General features: G+C 43.7%; 1 protein-coding gene across 2 annotated transcripts; it reads left to right on the forward strand.

Annotated features, from left to right (window-relative positions):
• The first annotated feature begins 6,243 nt into the window (after window positions 1–6,243).
• Window positions 6,244–15,903, forward strand: LOC108713749 (synaptotagmin-13). 2 transcript variants are annotated; one of them, XM_018257304.2, is made up of 6 exons: window positions 6,244–6,624; window positions 11,455–11,650; window positions 11,807–11,944; window positions 12,262–12,575; window positions 13,746–13,872; window positions 14,359–15,903. In XM_018257304.2, exons 1-6 carry the CDS (start codon window positions 6,448–6,450, stop codon window positions 14,664–14,666), a joined length of 1,260 nt encoding a protein of 419 aa, XP_018112793.1. In that variant the 5' UTR covers window positions 6,244–6,447; the 3' UTR covers window positions 14,667–15,903. The 2 variants fall into 2 exon arrangements, with proteins under 2 accessions (XP_018112793.1, XP_018112794.1); XM_018257305.2 differs by lacking the exon at window positions 11,807–11,944 and having other exon boundaries at window positions 6,429–6,624.
• Window positions 15,904–17,031: the final 1,128 nt, after the last annotated feature.

The raw sequence follows: 17,031 nt of genomic DNA on the forward strand, positions 1-17,031 counted from the left end.
CAACTGATACTTGTTGGTGCTCACCTGATGTATCTGGGGGCCATGCCATTGCTACTATAGGCACCATCTCTCCCTACTATACCTGCTATCCCACAGTCACACTCCCTTCCCAGAGACTATTATCCATTGTTACTATAGGCCCCATCTCTCCCTACTATACCTGCTATCCCACAGTCACACTCCCTTCCCAGAGACTATTATCCACTGTTACTATAGACACCATCTTTCCCTACTATACCTGCTATCCCACAGTCACACTCCCTTCCCAGAGACTATTATCCACTGTTACTATAGGCACCATCTCTCCCTACTATACCTGCTATCCCACAGTCACACTCCCTTCCCAGAGACTATTATCCACTGTTACTATAGGCACCATCTCTCCCTACTATACCTGCTATCCCACAGTCACACTCCCTTCCCAGAGACTATTATCCACTGTTACTATAGGTACCATCTCTCCCTACTATACCTGCTATCCCACAGTCACACTCCCTTCCCAGAGACTATTATCCACTGTTACTATAGGTACCATCTCTCCCTACTATACCTGCTATCCCACAGTCACACTCCCTTCCCAGAGACTATTATCCCACTGTTACTATAGACACCATCTCTCCCTACTATACCTGCTATCCCACAGTCACACTCCCTTCCCAGAGACTATTATCCACTGTTACTATAGGTACCATCTCTCCCTACTATACCTGCTATCCCACAGTCACACTCCCTTCCCAGAGACTATTATCCACTGTTACTATAGACACCATCTCTCCCTACTATACCTGCTATCCCACAGTCACACTCCCTTCCCAGAGACTATTATCCACTGTTACTATAGGCACCATCTCTCCCTACTATACCTGCTATCCCACAGTCACACTCCCTTCCCAGAGACTATTATCCACTGTTACTATAGGCACCATCTCTCCCTACTATACCTGCTATCCCACAGTCACACTCCCTTCCCAGAGACTATTATCCACTGTTACTATAGACACCATCTCTCCCTACTATACCTGCTATCCCACAGTCACACTCCCTTCCCAGAGACTATTATCCACTGTTACTATAGACACCATCTCTCCCTACTATACCTGCTATCCCACAGTCACACTCCCTTCCCACAGACTATTATCCACTGTTACTATAGACACCATCTCTCCCTACTATACCTGCTATCCCACAGTCACACTCCCTTCCCAGAGACTATTATCCACTGTTACTATAAACACCATCTCTCCCTACTATACCTGCTATCCCACAGTCACACTCCCTTCCCACAGACTATTATCCACTGTTACTATAGACACCATCTCTCCCTACTATACCTGCTATCCCACAGTCACACTCCCTTCCCAGAGACTATTATCCCACTGTTACTATAGGCACCATCTCTCCCTACTATACCTGCTATCCCACAGTCACACTCCCTTCCCAGAGACTATTATCCACTGTTACTATAGACACCATCTCTCCTTACTATACCTGCTATCCCACAGTCACACTCCCTTCCCAGAGACTATTATCCACTGTTACTATAGGCACCATCTCTCCCTACTATACCTGCTATCCCACAGTCCTACTCCCTTCCCAGAGACTATTATCCCACTGTTACTATAGGCACCATCTCTTCCTACTATACCTGCTATCCCACGGTCATACTCCCTTCCCAGAGACTATTATCCACTGTTACTATAGGCACCATCTCTCCCTACTATACCTGCTATCCCACGGTCATACTCCCTTCCCAGAGACTATTATCCACTGTTACTATAGACACCATCTCTCCCTACTATACCTGCTATCCCACAGTCACACTCCCTTCCCAGAGACTATTATCCACTGTTACTATAGGCACCATCTCTCCCTACTATACCTGCTATCCCACGGTCATACTCCCTTCCCAGAGACTATTATCCACTGTTACTATAGACACCATCTCTCCCTACTATACCTGCTATCCCACAGTCACACTCCCTTCCCAGAGACTATTACCCACTGTTACTATAGACACCATCTCTCCCTACTATACCTGCTATCCCACAGTCACACTCCCTTCCCAGAGACTATTATCCACTGTTACTATAGGCACCATCTCTCCCTACTATACCTGCTATCCCACAGTCACACTCCCTTCCCAGAGACTATTATCCCACTGTTACTATAGACACCATCTCTCCCTACTATACCTGCTATCCCACAGTCACACTCCCTTCCCAGAGACTATTATCCCACTACTGATATTGTACAATATTAGGCTTCATGTGTATTATACTACTTATTGAGCTGTAAGAATATTACCCTAGAGGAGACTGCAGTTACATCACTGTGTACCCTACAGAAAACAGTATCAAAATCAGGAAGAAACAGTCTTCACACAATAAAACTGGAATCATTTCTGCAAATAAATTTGGATGAAATTGTTTATATTTTACAATTCCACCCACCAATACAATGCAAGATCTAAAAACGCTAATGTCTCCTGTGTGATTTCTTCTTGAATTCTCTTTGCTCAGATGGAGATGCAATTCAGTTGTCTCTGTTCATGTTGCACGGCCTTCTGTTAATGCTGAGAAATTGCTAATTGTGGGGCTGTGACATATAAGAGATAATTACCCCGTTACAGACTTTATTACCGGCTGCTCAAGGCTGGAACTGATTATTAAAGTCTGTGGGTTAGTGTAAGGAAATATAGACACCAGCACGTAAAGCTACAGAATGTAACGTATACAGAGCAAGGCAGCGAGGGGCCCATTTTTTTTTTATGGTTCTTTTTAATTATTTGCCGTTTTCTTCTGACTCTTTCCAGCTTTAAGTTTTCTCATCTCTTATTCAAATCAGTGCATAGTTGTTAGGGTTATCTGGACCTTAGCAACCAGACTGCTTAACCTGCAAACTGGAGAGCTGAAGTGGGATAGGAGACCAAGTGCAATCTTTGAGTTTATTACAGGACATAAACGTTTCTTATAGGGGAAAATAGGGATGATGGGGCTTTGTACAGTAGGAATCACTTTATGGCTGCTCGGCTATTGAGAAGCTACTGTATGTATGTAGGCATGTGGGAGGGTGAAGGGGGAGAATAGAAAATAAAAATTGGAGAGTCAAGGAAAAGGGGAGAGAAACAGAAGAAGATGGGAGAAAAATACTGTTGGTTGAGGCCTACAATGGCCTGATGATGATGATGATGATGATGAAGTCCTCTCCTGTGGGGTCTCCATTGGCTGCTGTTGGGATCTGACCTAATCTGATGGCATCTTGTTTAAAGCATCAGATCAGCACATTCTGTATTAGGTTTCAGCCCCACATCTCACGACTGAACAGAACAGAAAACATTAAAAATAAGTGAATGTAAAATTGATGAGGGGACTATTCTAAGCACTTTTGCAATGTACATTCATTATTTATTTATTTTTAATTCCAAGATATTAAGGGATACATGTGCTGTTAATATGAATGAATTTTGTTACAACAGCGCCACCTGCTGGTCAGTTTCCCACCAGTCTGACCAGCAAGTAGTCAAGGAAGTTGTCAGGAGAAAGAAAGAGGCTGATGTTCTTCTGCTTAGGAATAAAATTAAAAGAAGGCTGTATTTGATTGGAGAACCTGATAAATCTTATCACCTGGATGAAAATTGTCAGAATAACTGTTATATCTTTCCAGGTTCTGTGATGCTCAGTCCACCCCAGGCTGCACTGCTGACTACATCCGTGTGTTTGACGGGGTCAGTAGGTCTTCCCCTTTGCTACTAGACCAGGCATACGGCAGCCATTAGTTGCCATCTTTAGTGGTGTCTGGAAACGTGATGCGGGTAGAATTTGTCACAGATGCTGCTCTTAGTGCTACCGGCTTCAAAACATCGTACAGCACAGGTAATAGTGTCACTTGAAGGGTCTTTGAGTTAAAGGACTGCATAATCCAATAGATAAAACAAGCTTCTATGATACAGTTATTGTCAGAATGTTATAAAATACCCTGAGCTTTTATATGGTCACAGAACAACCCCTCAGTGACTTCTAATATCCTTATCATTTACAGTAGGGGGTACATTATACCCTTATAATACATGAGTGATACTCAGAGTTCCCTGTATAACTCAGCCTGCAGCCTTGTGCCTTTATATGGTCACAGAACAACCCCTCAGTGACTTCTAATATCCTTATCATTTACAGTAGGGGGTACATTATCCCTTATAATACATGAGTGATACTCAGAGTTCCCTGTATAACTCAGCCTGCAGCCTTGTGCCTTTATATGGTCACAGAACAACCCCTCAGTGACTTCTAATATCCTTATCATTTACAGTAGGGGGTACATTATCCCTTATAATACATGAGTGATACTCAGAGTTCCCTGTATAACTCAGCCTGCAGCCTTGTGCCTTTATATGGTCACAGAACAACCCCTCAGTGACTTCTAATATCCTTATTATTTACAGTAGGGGGTACATTATCCTTTATAATACATGAGTGATACTCAGAGTTCCCTGTATAACTCAGCCTGCAGCCTTGTGCCTTTATATGGTCACAGAACAACCCCTCAGTGACTTCTAATATCCTTATCATTTACAGTAGGGGGTACATTATCCCTTATAATACATGAGTGATACTCAGAGTTCCCTGTATAACTGAGCCTGCAGCCTTGTGCCTTTATATGGTCACAGAACAACCCCTCAGTGACTTCTAATATCCTTATCATTTACAGTAGGGGGTACATTATCCCTTATAATACATGAGTGATACTCAGAGTTCCCTGTATAACTCAGCCTGCTGCCTTGTGTCTTTATATGGTCACAGAACAACCCCTCAGTGACTTCTAATATCCTTATCATTTACAGTAGGGGGTACATTATCCCTTATAATACATGAGTGATACTCATCTAGGCTGATGGGAGTTGTAGTTTGCAATGGTCAGACAACTTCCAACTGGGCTGTAGAATGAGCTGAATGTTAGGATGTAGGAGAGATATGGCAAATATTTGTAAGTACAGGTATCTGTCTGTCTGTCTGTCTGTCTATCATCTCTCCCAATTGTAAATATAATGGAGAATTCTCCATGGGCAGATATAGTGCTTATAGGAGTGGTTCACCTTTACATTAACTTTTTAGTATGTTATAGAATAGTAAATTCTAAGCAACTTTTAAATTAGTCTTCTTTATTTATTTATTTTTTTATAGTTTTTATTTGCCTTTTTCTTCTGACTCTTTCCAGCTTTCACATGGGGTCACTGACCCCCATCTAAAAACTCATTATTATTCATCTTTCTATTACTCATCTTTCTATTCAGGCCTCTCCTATTCATATTCCAGTCTCTTATTCAAATCAACTCATGGTTGCTAGGGCAATTTGGACCCTAGCAACAAGATGGCTACTGCAAACTGCAGAGCTGCTGAATAAAAAGCTAAATAACTCAAAAACCCCAAATAATAGAAAATGAAAACCAATTGCAAATTGTCTCAGAATATCATTATTTACATCATACTAACAGTTAATTTAAAGGTGAACAACCCCTTTAGTGCTTTCACAGCTGATCACATGAACAGGGGGTGTTCTCCTTTGGTATGAAGTGGGCCATGGACCCTTGACAGCTGGGGGGTGGGGGGGATATTGTAGTTGAGTAACGTGGCTTTAAGATTTTCTCTACCCCTAATATTCCTAGACTACATTTCCCAGCATGCATTGATGACCATCAAGTGGGTACACTGTCCAGCCAGAGGCCCCCAAATAACGCAAAAAGTGAGGCTCTTTAAATTCGCTGCTCTGCTGGTTATGACTCCAGAAACAATGTAGTTAGTATAAGACAGCTGGAAGAGACCTGACTTCTGCTACATTGTTTCAGGAGTCAGAACTGGAGCACAGACAAGGACAGACAGATACCGTAAAAGCCGTTAATGAATGTATATTGGGAAGTTGCTCAGAATGACATTTTCTTTTATTATGTGGCAATAAAACCGTTCCTGGGTTCCCCTTTACATTTCAGTCGTGACAAGTAGAGTCTCAGATATGAGAGTGTGGGTCGGGCTGTGCAGATCCCGAAGGATAAGAGACCGTTCATTCGTCCCTGACATTCCAGATGCGACTAATGAAGCAGAATTTCCAGTCCCGCTGGGATATGCTAAAGAGAAGGAGCCCGAGGCTGGAAGATACAGAAGAGCAGGTTACCTGACGTCTATAGAGCTCCTCCCCTTTCTCCTGGAGAGAGAGAGAGAACTAGAGAGAGACAGTCAGAGAGAGAGAGTCAGAGAGAGAGAGAGAGCACTAGCCCAATTCATTGACAGCTGCTGTATAGAGAAGACCTACTCCAGCTCTCTCTGCCCATCTGTGCCCGGTTGCCTCCCATTGGCACATACAAGATACCTGAGCAGGTGCAGAGCCATGGCCAGTGGCCACCTCACCTGGAGCCTTGGCACAGACATATAAACTTCCACATTGCCCCCCGTCCCTACAATGTTGCCCATGCCCATGATAGCAGTGGGGGCCACAGTGGGGGCCGTTCTTGGGATCTTCTTGGCTTTATGCAGTTTAATTCTGCTATTCAGCTGGATGAGGAGGAAGAAATACACCTGGGCAGGTGGGGATAGAACTGCGGTGACAATGGCCAATCTCCTCCAATCAGGACAACAGGTACGTGAAGCTTCTTGTGTTCCTGCCATTGCTCTGTGGGGGGCAACAGAATGGGACTTATTCACTAAAATCTGCAGCACATATTTATTCGTCCCCCTACCCCCAGCTGTATGTCTTGTATCTTCTGTCTAAACAAACCCCTGCCCCTTCAGGGTTCAGTAGAAACTTAAATCATTGTTAGGGACCTTTAAAGGCAAAATGTCTTGTATTACATCACCAGGGAAGGATTGCACACTCCCTTTAGGAAAATGAAATCATATATTTATTACAGAGGAGAAACAAAAAATATCCAAAAACTACAAAAATGAAAAGTGAGCCCAACGCGTTTCGACCGTAGTGGTTTTCCTCAGGGGCACAAATAACAAAAAAGCCTTTTTTCTTTGTTGCTTTTTTGTTGCTTTTTTGTTATTTGTGCCCCTGAGGAAAACCACTACGGTCGAAACGCGTTGGGCTCACTTTTCATTTTTGTAGTTTTTGGATATTTTTTGTTTCTCCTCTGTAATAAATATATGATTTCATTTTCCTAAAGGGAGTGTGCAATCCTTCCCAGATTTTCTAGATGTGCGTTTTGGAGATCCACATGGGTCGTATATTATATATTTATAATTTTTGTTTTTGTATTACATCACCCACTTACATACAAGGAAGGAATAAGATCAATACCCTCATACTGTAATGTACTCCACTATGGCAACTCCCTCCCATATGAATAAGTGCAGCTACAGTATGTGGCGGCATCTTAAGGCCCCCATACACAGGCCGATAAAAGCTGTAGCTTATTGGCCGTGGGCCGATGGGCTTCCCCGATCAATATCTGGCAGAAAGTCAGAAGGGCAGGGTAAAAAATCCCTTGGGATCACGGGCACATCTATTCGTTAATACGGTACTGAGATCCAACCACCCGTATTGCCTCCATTCTGATCCGATCTGACCCGCCTACCCACCGGTATCTGCCCAGGGACAGAGACACGTCTATCAGGCAGATCCTATTGGTTAGGGGCAGTTAATGTGGTCGTCTCCATCTGTATTGGCCCCTGTTATGGTTCAATTGTTGGCATGGGACGGGAGCAACATGATCCGACCTCCCCCCATGTATATAATAGACAGAGAAACTTTAAGACAATTTGCAATTTGTGGTTTATGAACTTTTTAGATAATTTGGGTTCCCCTTCCCAAGCTGCCCTACATTTAGGGGCACATTTACTTAGCTCGAGTGAAGGATTAGAATAAGAAATACTTCGAATTTCAAGTATTTTTTTTGGCTACTTCGACCATCGAATTGGCTACTTCGATCTTCGACTACGACTTCGAATCGAACGATTCGAACTAAAAATTGTTTGACTATTCGATATTTGAAGTACTGTCTCTTTAAAAAAAAACTTCGACCACCTACTTCGCCATCTAAAACCTACCGAGCACCAATGTTAGCCTATGGGGAAGGTCCCCATAGGCTTTCTAGGCAATTTGGGATTGAAGGAAAATCGTTCGATCGATGGATTCAAATTTTTCCTTCGATCGTTCGATCGAACTATTTGCGCTAAATCCTTCGACTTCGATATTCGAAGTCAAAGGATTTAACTTCGAGGGTTAATTAACCCTCGATATTCGACCAATAGTAAATGTGCCCCTTAGTGAAGACGCTTATTCTGAGATATATTAAGCCAATTTATATTTTAAGGGTTGGTTCACCTTTAAGTTAACTTATATTATGTAATAGAATAACTGATTCTAAGAATCTTTTCAACTGGTCTTCATTTTTTTTTTTTTATAGTTTTGGAATTAGCTGCCTTCTTCTTCTGACTCTTTCCATCTTTTAAATGGGGGGTCACTGACCCCACTGGAAAAACAAATGCTCTGTAAGGCTACAAATGTATTGTTATTGCTACTTTTTATTGTACCTCTTTCTATTCAGGCCTCTCCTATTCCTATTCCAGTCTCTTATTCAAATCAATGCATGGTTGCTAGGGTCATCTGGACCCTAGCAACCAGATGGCTGAAATTACAAACTGGAGAGCTGCTGAATAAGTCAAAAACCACAAACAATAAAAAATGAAAACCAACTGCAAATTGTTTCAGAATATCCCTCTCTACATCATACTAACTAGTTAATTTAAAGGTGATGACTAGGGTTGCCACCTTTTGGTAGGGTTGCCACCTGTTTGGTTTTGACCCAGACAGCCTAGTCTTTTGAACGGCTGTTCGGGTCAAAACTAGCTGCCCGATTTTCCAGTTTAGGAAAACTGGGCAGGATTTCCTAGGATTGACGCAGCAATCAGCCAATTGGCAATCGCAACATCATAGCCCCGCCCCTGACTTCACGGTTCCGCCCCCACTGAGTCATGGCTGTGCCTTTCTACATCACTGCCCCGCCCCCTGCCGCTTCACAGCCCCACCTCCCCCCAGAGTTTGTTGGGGGGGAAAGGTGGCAATGATGCAATGGGGTGGGTCTGTGACATCAGGGCGAGGCTATGATCAGTGATTCCCGCATAAATCATAGGGAATCCTGCCCGGTTTTCCTAATTTGGAGAAGGCAGTTTTTATGGAAGTCCTTCAAAAAACCAGGCTGTCCAGGTCAAAACTGGAAACCCTATGGCCAATAACTTTAAGAAACCCATTGGCCAGAGAGGTGTTTGCTAAAAAAGAAAAAATCTCACCCCAATTGACCTTTAGGCTTGGCCCCTGCCTGGGGCCACACTAGTAGAACCAGCTCCACAATTTGTAGTTTTAGGGGCAAATGTCGATTTTTTTAGACCCTTTTTAAAGGGGAAATTGCCACCGTTCAATTTTTCTCGTGTCACTTTAAAAAAGAATTTCCTCTGCCAGCAGAATCAGTAAATACAGATACGTTTCTCGTGCGGCTCCCGTGGAAAAAGCGAATGTGGGTCGGGGCCCGGGAGGACTGGAATGAGTCAGACAAAGAGCAGCCATGAATTATAGCGCAGACATCGGCTGCTCAAGGGCCCCCAGAATCCGGCAATCAGGGGGTCCCAGGACATCACTTCAAAGGGCTCTCAGAGTGGGGGTCCTTCAGACAGAACAGTTTCCAAGCAACGCATTCCGTGATGGTTGCGAATAGTTGAAATGAACATGTAGCTCCCCTCGTTCAATACGATTTTAACCCATTTTAGTCTGGAAAGCTGACACTGGAGATTTTGGGGGGGGCAATGGCTGAGCTTTATGGGGGGGGATTCTAAGGAGATAGAAACAAGATAGCGAGGGGCATTGATTCTGGGGAATGCACCCCAACTCCTTGCTGTGGGGTTTGGAATAATAAAGCTCAGGCTGATCCTGCTGAATTAGGTTTGTGCCGTTTGCTCTGCTTGTTTTTCCAGCACAAACGGGGGGGGGAAGTGTTTCAGTTAATTAAGATTTTCTCTGCAGACACAATGGGGGTGGAGGTGAAATTACATTACAGAACCAGTACTTCCAGGTCGTCTTTGTACAGTTGTGTTGCTGATTAGCAATGGTATTCGCTTCTCTGCGCTGGACCTCATGTAAAATCTAGGGGGTCAGGCCCGGACTGGCAATCTGTGGCAAATGCCAGAGGGGCTGCTATAAGGAGCCATAGAAAGTCACTATTTAGTGGGCTGGTTGGGGCTGGTTGGGCCTCTGTATTGGCTGAGTGGGCCTCTATGTACCTGAAATGCCAGGGCCTATTTTAATTCTCAGTCCAGGCCTGTAGGGGGTAGTTACCCTAAAACAGGGGTCCCCCACCAGTTCTGGGCCGCGGACAGTCGTGAACTGGGACGACGAGACTTGCCTGCAATTAACGCCAGAGTGCCCGAATTGGATGTGCAGTTGCCGCTGACCCCCCTGACCCCCTCCCAACCCCCCCGACCCTCAACCCCCCCTCTCGGTCCTTGCAAAAAAAATTTCCTTTACACCAGTCCCTGGGCCAAAAAAACGTTGGGGACCACTGAAGTTGGGTTGAGTACATCATTGAAGGAATGGGAGGTTGTTGCCCAGGGGACTGCAGGCCCAGCAGCTGTGGCCGTATTGACTACAGACAAGATGCAGGGGCGTTTGGAATGAAACCTCATTGGATCAGCCGTGCTTTAACCCTTTCAGAGCCCTGCTGTTCCCAATAAGGGACATGGATAGTGAGCTCTGTGCAATGTTCCATCTATAATTGTAACTGGTGAAAAGTGGCACAAAATACTGGACGATTGTGCCCATTATAATGTTGGCAAGTCATGGGCCAGATTTGGTCAAATACCCCCCCTCCCCTCTATATCAGCAATAACCAATTTCCTTCTATGGAGCAAATTAGGACTCGCAGCTCATTGATATGGGAGTTCTCTGTCTGTCAATCAGAAATTCATTATAGGAAACACTCAGGGGACCTTCAAGGGCCACTTTGTGGCACATAAATTCCTCTCATGGAAACAGATTTGTTTTTTCCATCCCTGTCTTTATCTTTTTTTCATTTCCTGAATCAAGTCAGTAGCACGTCTTGTAAATATGAACCTTTGTTCAATGCAGCGATGGTACTGTTTCTCATTAATGTAAGTAAATATTGGGTTTCCAGAACTGCTCTGCTGTACTCCTTATACCATAATAAATGCTCTGTTATACAGATAGCTAGAATCTCAACTGCCATAAAGCAGGACAGGACTGCTGCTTACAATGGGGATCAGATAGGATCTGTGCAGCCACTGGGACAGAATGTTCTGTTATACAGATAGCTAGAATCTCAGCTGCCATAAAGCAGGACAGGACTGCTGTTTCCATTCTCACTGTAAATACATCTAGCCTTAGACATGGAGGAATTAATATCTTGAATGGGGTGAATTCTAAAAAGTCTCTGGGGCCTTCATCTCTCCCCGACAGATGAGTATATACAAGTGCACTGAGCTGGTCCATCCTCAAGCCAAACTGCACTTTCCCTACATCTACAGAAGCAAAAAGCCCTGCCCCAGTGTAGGGGGTGATGAGGAAAACACACTGAAGGCAAAAGAGGATGAAGAGTCGGGGGAGACGGAACCACAGAGAAAGGTGGAAACCATTTCAGAGAAGATAAATTCAGGTATCACAAAAATAGATATTTCCCAAACCAACCCTTTATCTGAGGCATCTCATTTAAAGACAGTACTATAGCTATAGAATGGGCAGACCACGCGGGTGGGATTGGGGGGGCCTTAGCCTTTGTATAAGACTGTGTGTCTCTCTATATCTGTTGTAGAGAAGCGCGAAGAATCTCTGGCCCCTGAGAATGAATATCTGGAGAAGCTCAACCAAAGCTTGAACCCCATGCCAAAGCTTCACTACTCCCTGGGATACGACCACCAGAGGAGAGAACTGCGTGTGTCTTTATTAGAAGGTAAGTTGGTGAGGGATACTTTGGAATATTCAGAAGCCTCAATAGGCATGATGCTACATGATGTAGATCTAGAAGATCCAAGCTCCTAAAGTATTCTTGCAAACCAGGTGATATTCTCCCGATGTTCAGGTTGTTTTTAGGTTCTTCTTGATGATTGACTTGGTTCTCCAGAGTGCAGTTTGTGCTATATTCCTTCAACCATACTTCTTATAGTCCTTGTTCTCCAAAGTCCAGGCTGTCCTCCTCTGGTGGGTCAATAGCAGTGGCAGATATATCTCCTAGGTTCAATCTCCCTAACTGTTTGTGTTGTTCTTCAGCTGTTGGTTGCCCACTTTCCAAGGAGGAGGACCCTGGGAGTCACAGCTACCTAGTGGGCATTCTCACCAGCAAAGACGGGCAAACCGAAGTTCAGACGTCGCTGATGAATAGGGCCCCACATACAGTATGGGACGAGGCTCTACTGTTTCCATTTCAGGATGAGGAAAGAGCAGACGCTGAGCTAACACTCACTTTGAGGCATTGCGACCGCTACTCCCGGCACCAGATAGCTGGGGAAATCACCTTGAACCTGGCTAATCTAGGTGTTCCCTTTGGGGCAGCAAGATGGGTGGACCTCAGGCCTCCTGAGAAGGTGAGTTCCTTGTTCTTTATGAACCACTGGATCATTGGACTTGCGGGGTACTTTTGCATTGGGTCAGGGCCTCTGGATTAAAGGCAGGCTTTCTGTTGTTTACATCAATGCACCATGGAATTACGAGGCAGGGTGGAAGAGATAAAGAAAGGATAAAGAGCAAGTAAATGCTCATAAATGTCAGCTGCCCATTGTATGTGGTGCTTGGGGTCATCTTTGGGGGCACTGATCTTTCCTACTTGTACAGAAGCTAAAATCATAACAGGTAGTCTGCTCTTCAGCTTTACTTCCCCTTTAATGCGATGAGTGTATCTCCTATCAGATAAGAATATTACGTTGCTCTTGAGTCAAGATCAGGTAGCAGGAGAGAAGCAAAAGGCTTTTATTGGCAGCCGCCTTCCCCCTTTTTTCGGGAGCAGGAACCTCAGTTTGCGTCACGGAGATGCCCCAGAGAACAGAAGGCTCTGCAGATCTTGTCTGATTCACTTGTACAGCAGGAGAGGAGACAAGGCGTTCTGCGGATATTTATAGCTCCGCTCTGCCCCCAATTTAATAACCTGGTATAATAGATTAGTCAAATGCCTGAGGAGCCGATCAATTGGAAATGAGCAGGAAGATAATGGCTCTCCTCCTGCGTGAAGGTTTCATGAACATTAATCAGATTATATTCAGAGAAAGGTTAAAGGGGCAGCTCATTCTGCCTGTTCTTATTATTTCCGGGGAAAAAAAATAGTATTTTCAAAGGTTTTTTTTCATCATAAAGCAGCAAAGGGAGTTACTATAACTATAACTAATGAGCTCTGTATAAACCAACCCCTCCTATCACCCCTTTGTTAGGATCCATGGCTTATGATGCGATGATTGGCCCACGGGCCCCAAATCAGTTATAGGAAAGGTTTGTGCGCCTTTTAACTTTACCTTTCAAGACAAGTTTCTGAGAGATGTTCCCCTGATTGCAGACAAGGGTCATAGTCTGGAAACCTTGCCTTGAAAAATTGTTGGCCTACATGGAAGGGTTTTTTTGTTTTCATACATAAGGACATCCCTAGAAATGATAATAAATGGCATCTCTCTAGGTTCCAAAATATATCCCCCAAACGACACTTTACACGGACAGTTAAAATAATCCCAGCTTTTATAGATTTGTCCAAAATATTTTGTTCTCTATAGGAACAAGAAGGTTCTGGTGAGGTCCTTCTGTCTCTGAGTTACCTCCCTGCGGCCAGCCGTCTCATTGTGGTGGTGATAAAAGCCAGAAATATCCATTGTGACCGGTATAATAATCTGCTGGGTAAAGGTAAGGGAACTACATTTCCATATATATTCACAGTTTTATGCTGCTAAGTGGGACTTTGGCATATCAGCTTTTTATGATGGTCCTGGACTGGTGGCCTGAAGGTTCATTTATTATAGAGGTAGCATCTCAAATGAGACACCGCTCTGCATATCGCTCGGACCTTCTCTGACTTAAAGGTGGAGGAAGAGAGCAGCTTCCCTCCAGCACATTGGACTTTAACTGGCAATTGGGTCCCAGTCTGGTTACCTACAAAGACCAGAAGCTCTTGGAAGAAGCACCATCAGACTGAGCCAAAAGTCCCATTTTGGAGAATAAAACTGCTACAATTTTTAAAAATATCAGTAAACTGAACTGAGCACAAGTTCATTTTCTTCTTGGGTTTATTATGACCCCTAAGTTACCCCTGAGTTCTCATGTCCTTCTAATACTGGTCTTTGGACAACTTGCAGAATTTGTTGCTTACAACCCTTGCTTTCCTCCTCGCAGATCTATCCATTAAGGTCATTCTCAAGCACCAGTCGCAGAAGCTGAAGAAGAAACAGACCAAACGTACGAAGCACATGATTAACCCAGTGTGGAACGAGATGGTGATGTTTGAGGTTCCTCAAGAATTGCTTGGAGATGTTTATGTAGAGCTGCAGATGGTCTGCGTGGAGCCTGATAGGAGTGGGAACCACATCTTGGCCACATGCAATTTAGGGGCTGAATGGACTGGCACTGGCAAAAACCATTGGCTAGAAATGATGAATAACCCTAGAAGACAAATAGCTTTCTGGCACCATTTAAACACATAACCAAATTGTTCAACCACATGTATGGAGCATGATACAGTGTTCCCCACCCGGTTTCCTTGCTTGATCTATCTGTATTTACCAGATTTGTCGTTTGTACCCATAGCCTCTCATTTCAGTGGTCTGTTGGACTATTCAGAGGACCTGCCATTAGCTTATGGTCATATAAGTGTTTAAGTGATCTTCATCAATGAGGGCCACCAAGCAGAAGCCCACCCCAAAGATCGATGAACCATGGAGGACCAAAGGCAAAGGAATTCTGTAACACAGTACTGAAGAGTAAAACCACCCTATTCCCACAAAATAAACCACCATGGTTAGTAGGGACACACATGCTGCATCTCTTTTGTAGTCCCTCTTCTTATTCAGAGCTTCAGAGTTTAGGTTTATCTTCTGCCTTTGATGAGGTCCATACCACTGTCCTTTTTCCACATAACTGCTCGTCAAGGGCTTTCACGTTTTATAAAGTTCTTCGCAACTGCAGGGGAGGATCAGGGAAGTTCTAAGTTTGGTTGTGGTAGAGATTTCCAAAGTTTAGGGTTGTCCCTCAATGGTGACCTGAATTATTGGAAGGGGAGCATCTGCATGTTCTAATAGGTTTAAGCAGATGGCACTTTTAAGCCAATATTTAGCCCATGACTCCTAACAGTACCACTTGTGGTGGATATCAGAGGACCTTTCCTATAATTGTGGCTCCACCCAAATGTTGCTGGGCTACAACTTCCAGCATAATGCAATGGTTAAAGCATGAAGGAACCTGTAGACCAGCAACCACAGAGATGGTCTACCAACATAATCGACATGTTATGAGAAAAGGGGGTGCCTTGACCAAAGTTTTGCCTCCTGAGAGGGGAATTTAAACCGATGAAGCACAACAACCGCTGATTTAAAGGAACAGCGACCTACAGTATTAGTATGTCCCATGGACTCCAGGTCTCCAACAATAAAAATACCAGATATTTCAATTCCATCCTTAAAGAGACAACATCATCTCATGTAGGTATCCACTCATGGATAGTTTGTATTTCCACAGAAGGTTGCTGTGGGTGACCAGACCTAGAGCAAACAGTCTGCTCATTATTATATGACCATGTTTACGCATTGTCCTCTACAATTCTCCTAGTTCTTTAGCAGAGAACTATGACAATTGCTATCAGCCTAGGACTCACAGCATGAGTAGTTTGCAGTCAGATACATATGTTAGGTATGTATGCTCACTAATAAAACATTAAACAAACAATCTATTTGTGAAGCATATTTATTTAACATTCATTATAGTCCCCCTTTAGAAGGCATCAGGGTAGGCTTAATATACTGCAGGTCTTCAACTTATTGAAAATCATATCCCCTTTAAACCATGTAGGGTTCAATGGAAAGGAGCAACATTATCTCTGTACTGTCTGTTTTGGTTCCTAATTTGTCCCCCTAGGAGGGTCCACAGCAGTGGCTGAAGGTCATTTGTGGTGAGATTTGAGGACAATGTCAACTTGCTCTCTAGGTATTCCAGGAGGCCAAGTCAGTTCGGGTGCATTTATGAAGAATTTTTTGGATACGTCAGTACATTAAGCACAAAGGTCGGTTATATAGGAGCCCATGAGGTCAGGCTGGCTTGTGGTCCCCAGTCTGACCTAACATATGTTCTGAAAGGAGAGCTTGAACTCAAAAGGTCCCCAAACCACCAGATGTGGGTAAAGTGACCACCACTGTTAGACACAAGGTGGTACTAGACATTGACTAGGACATTGTTAAGGTTTCTATCAATGTGTTGGGATTTCTCCATGTTGGGGAGAAAAGATGGGAATAAGTGTTTCCACCAGTGTCAACCAATCATTGCCCTGGGTTCATCTGCTCCAATGGTCAATGAGTATTTTGTGGGTATTTTTTCTATTGTGGATATTGGTTGGACAAGATGAAGATGCAGTGAATATTTGTAACCCCTAGCAACCAATGAAATTGTGGCAGTTGCAGGTAGAACAAAGTAATCGTTTTAATAGGGACGCACCAAATCCAGGATTCGGTTCCGGATTCAGATTTTTTCAGCAGGATTCGGATTCAGCCGAATCCTTGTGTCTGGCCGAACCCGATCCGAATTTGCATATGTAAATCAGGACGTGAAGGGGAATCAAAAAACAAAGTAAAAAAAATGATTTACGTTCCCTTCCCTAATTTGCATATGTAAATGAGTATTCGGCCAAATATTTCACAAAGGATTAGGGCATTCGGCCGAATCCCAAATAGTGGATTTGTTGCATCCCAAATTTTTATTGGTTGCCATGGGTTACTGCTCCAACGTGTAGTTTACATCTGTGCTTTAGTTCTCTTTTAAACATATGTGCAGGTATGGGATCTGTTATCCAGAATGTTTGAG

Source organism: Xenopus laevis, chromosome 4L (assembly GCF_017654675.1).
Source record: "Xenopus laevis strain J_2021 chromosome 4L, Xenopus_laevis_v10.1, whole genome shotgun sequence".
Taxonomy (NCBI): Eukaryota; Metazoa; Chordata; class Amphibia; order Anura; family Pipidae; genus Xenopus; species Xenopus laevis.

What these genes read in the sequence shown, in the direction of transcription:
- LOC108713749 (XM_018257304.2), top strand. Translation starts at nt 6,448, where the DNA reads ATGTTGCCCATGCCCATGATAGCAGTGGGGGCCACAGTGGGGGCCGTT. An exon ending in GCGTGTGTCTTTATTAGAAG is followed by an intron (nt 11,945 to 12,261) that starts GTAAGTTGGTGA and finishes GTTGTTCTTCAG; the next exon opens with CTGTTGGTTGCCCACTTTCC. An exon ending in TAATAATCTGCTGGGTAAAG is followed by an intron (nt 13,873 to 14,358) that starts GTAAGGGAACTA and finishes TCCTCCTCGCAG; the next exon opens with ATCTATCCATTAAGGTCATT.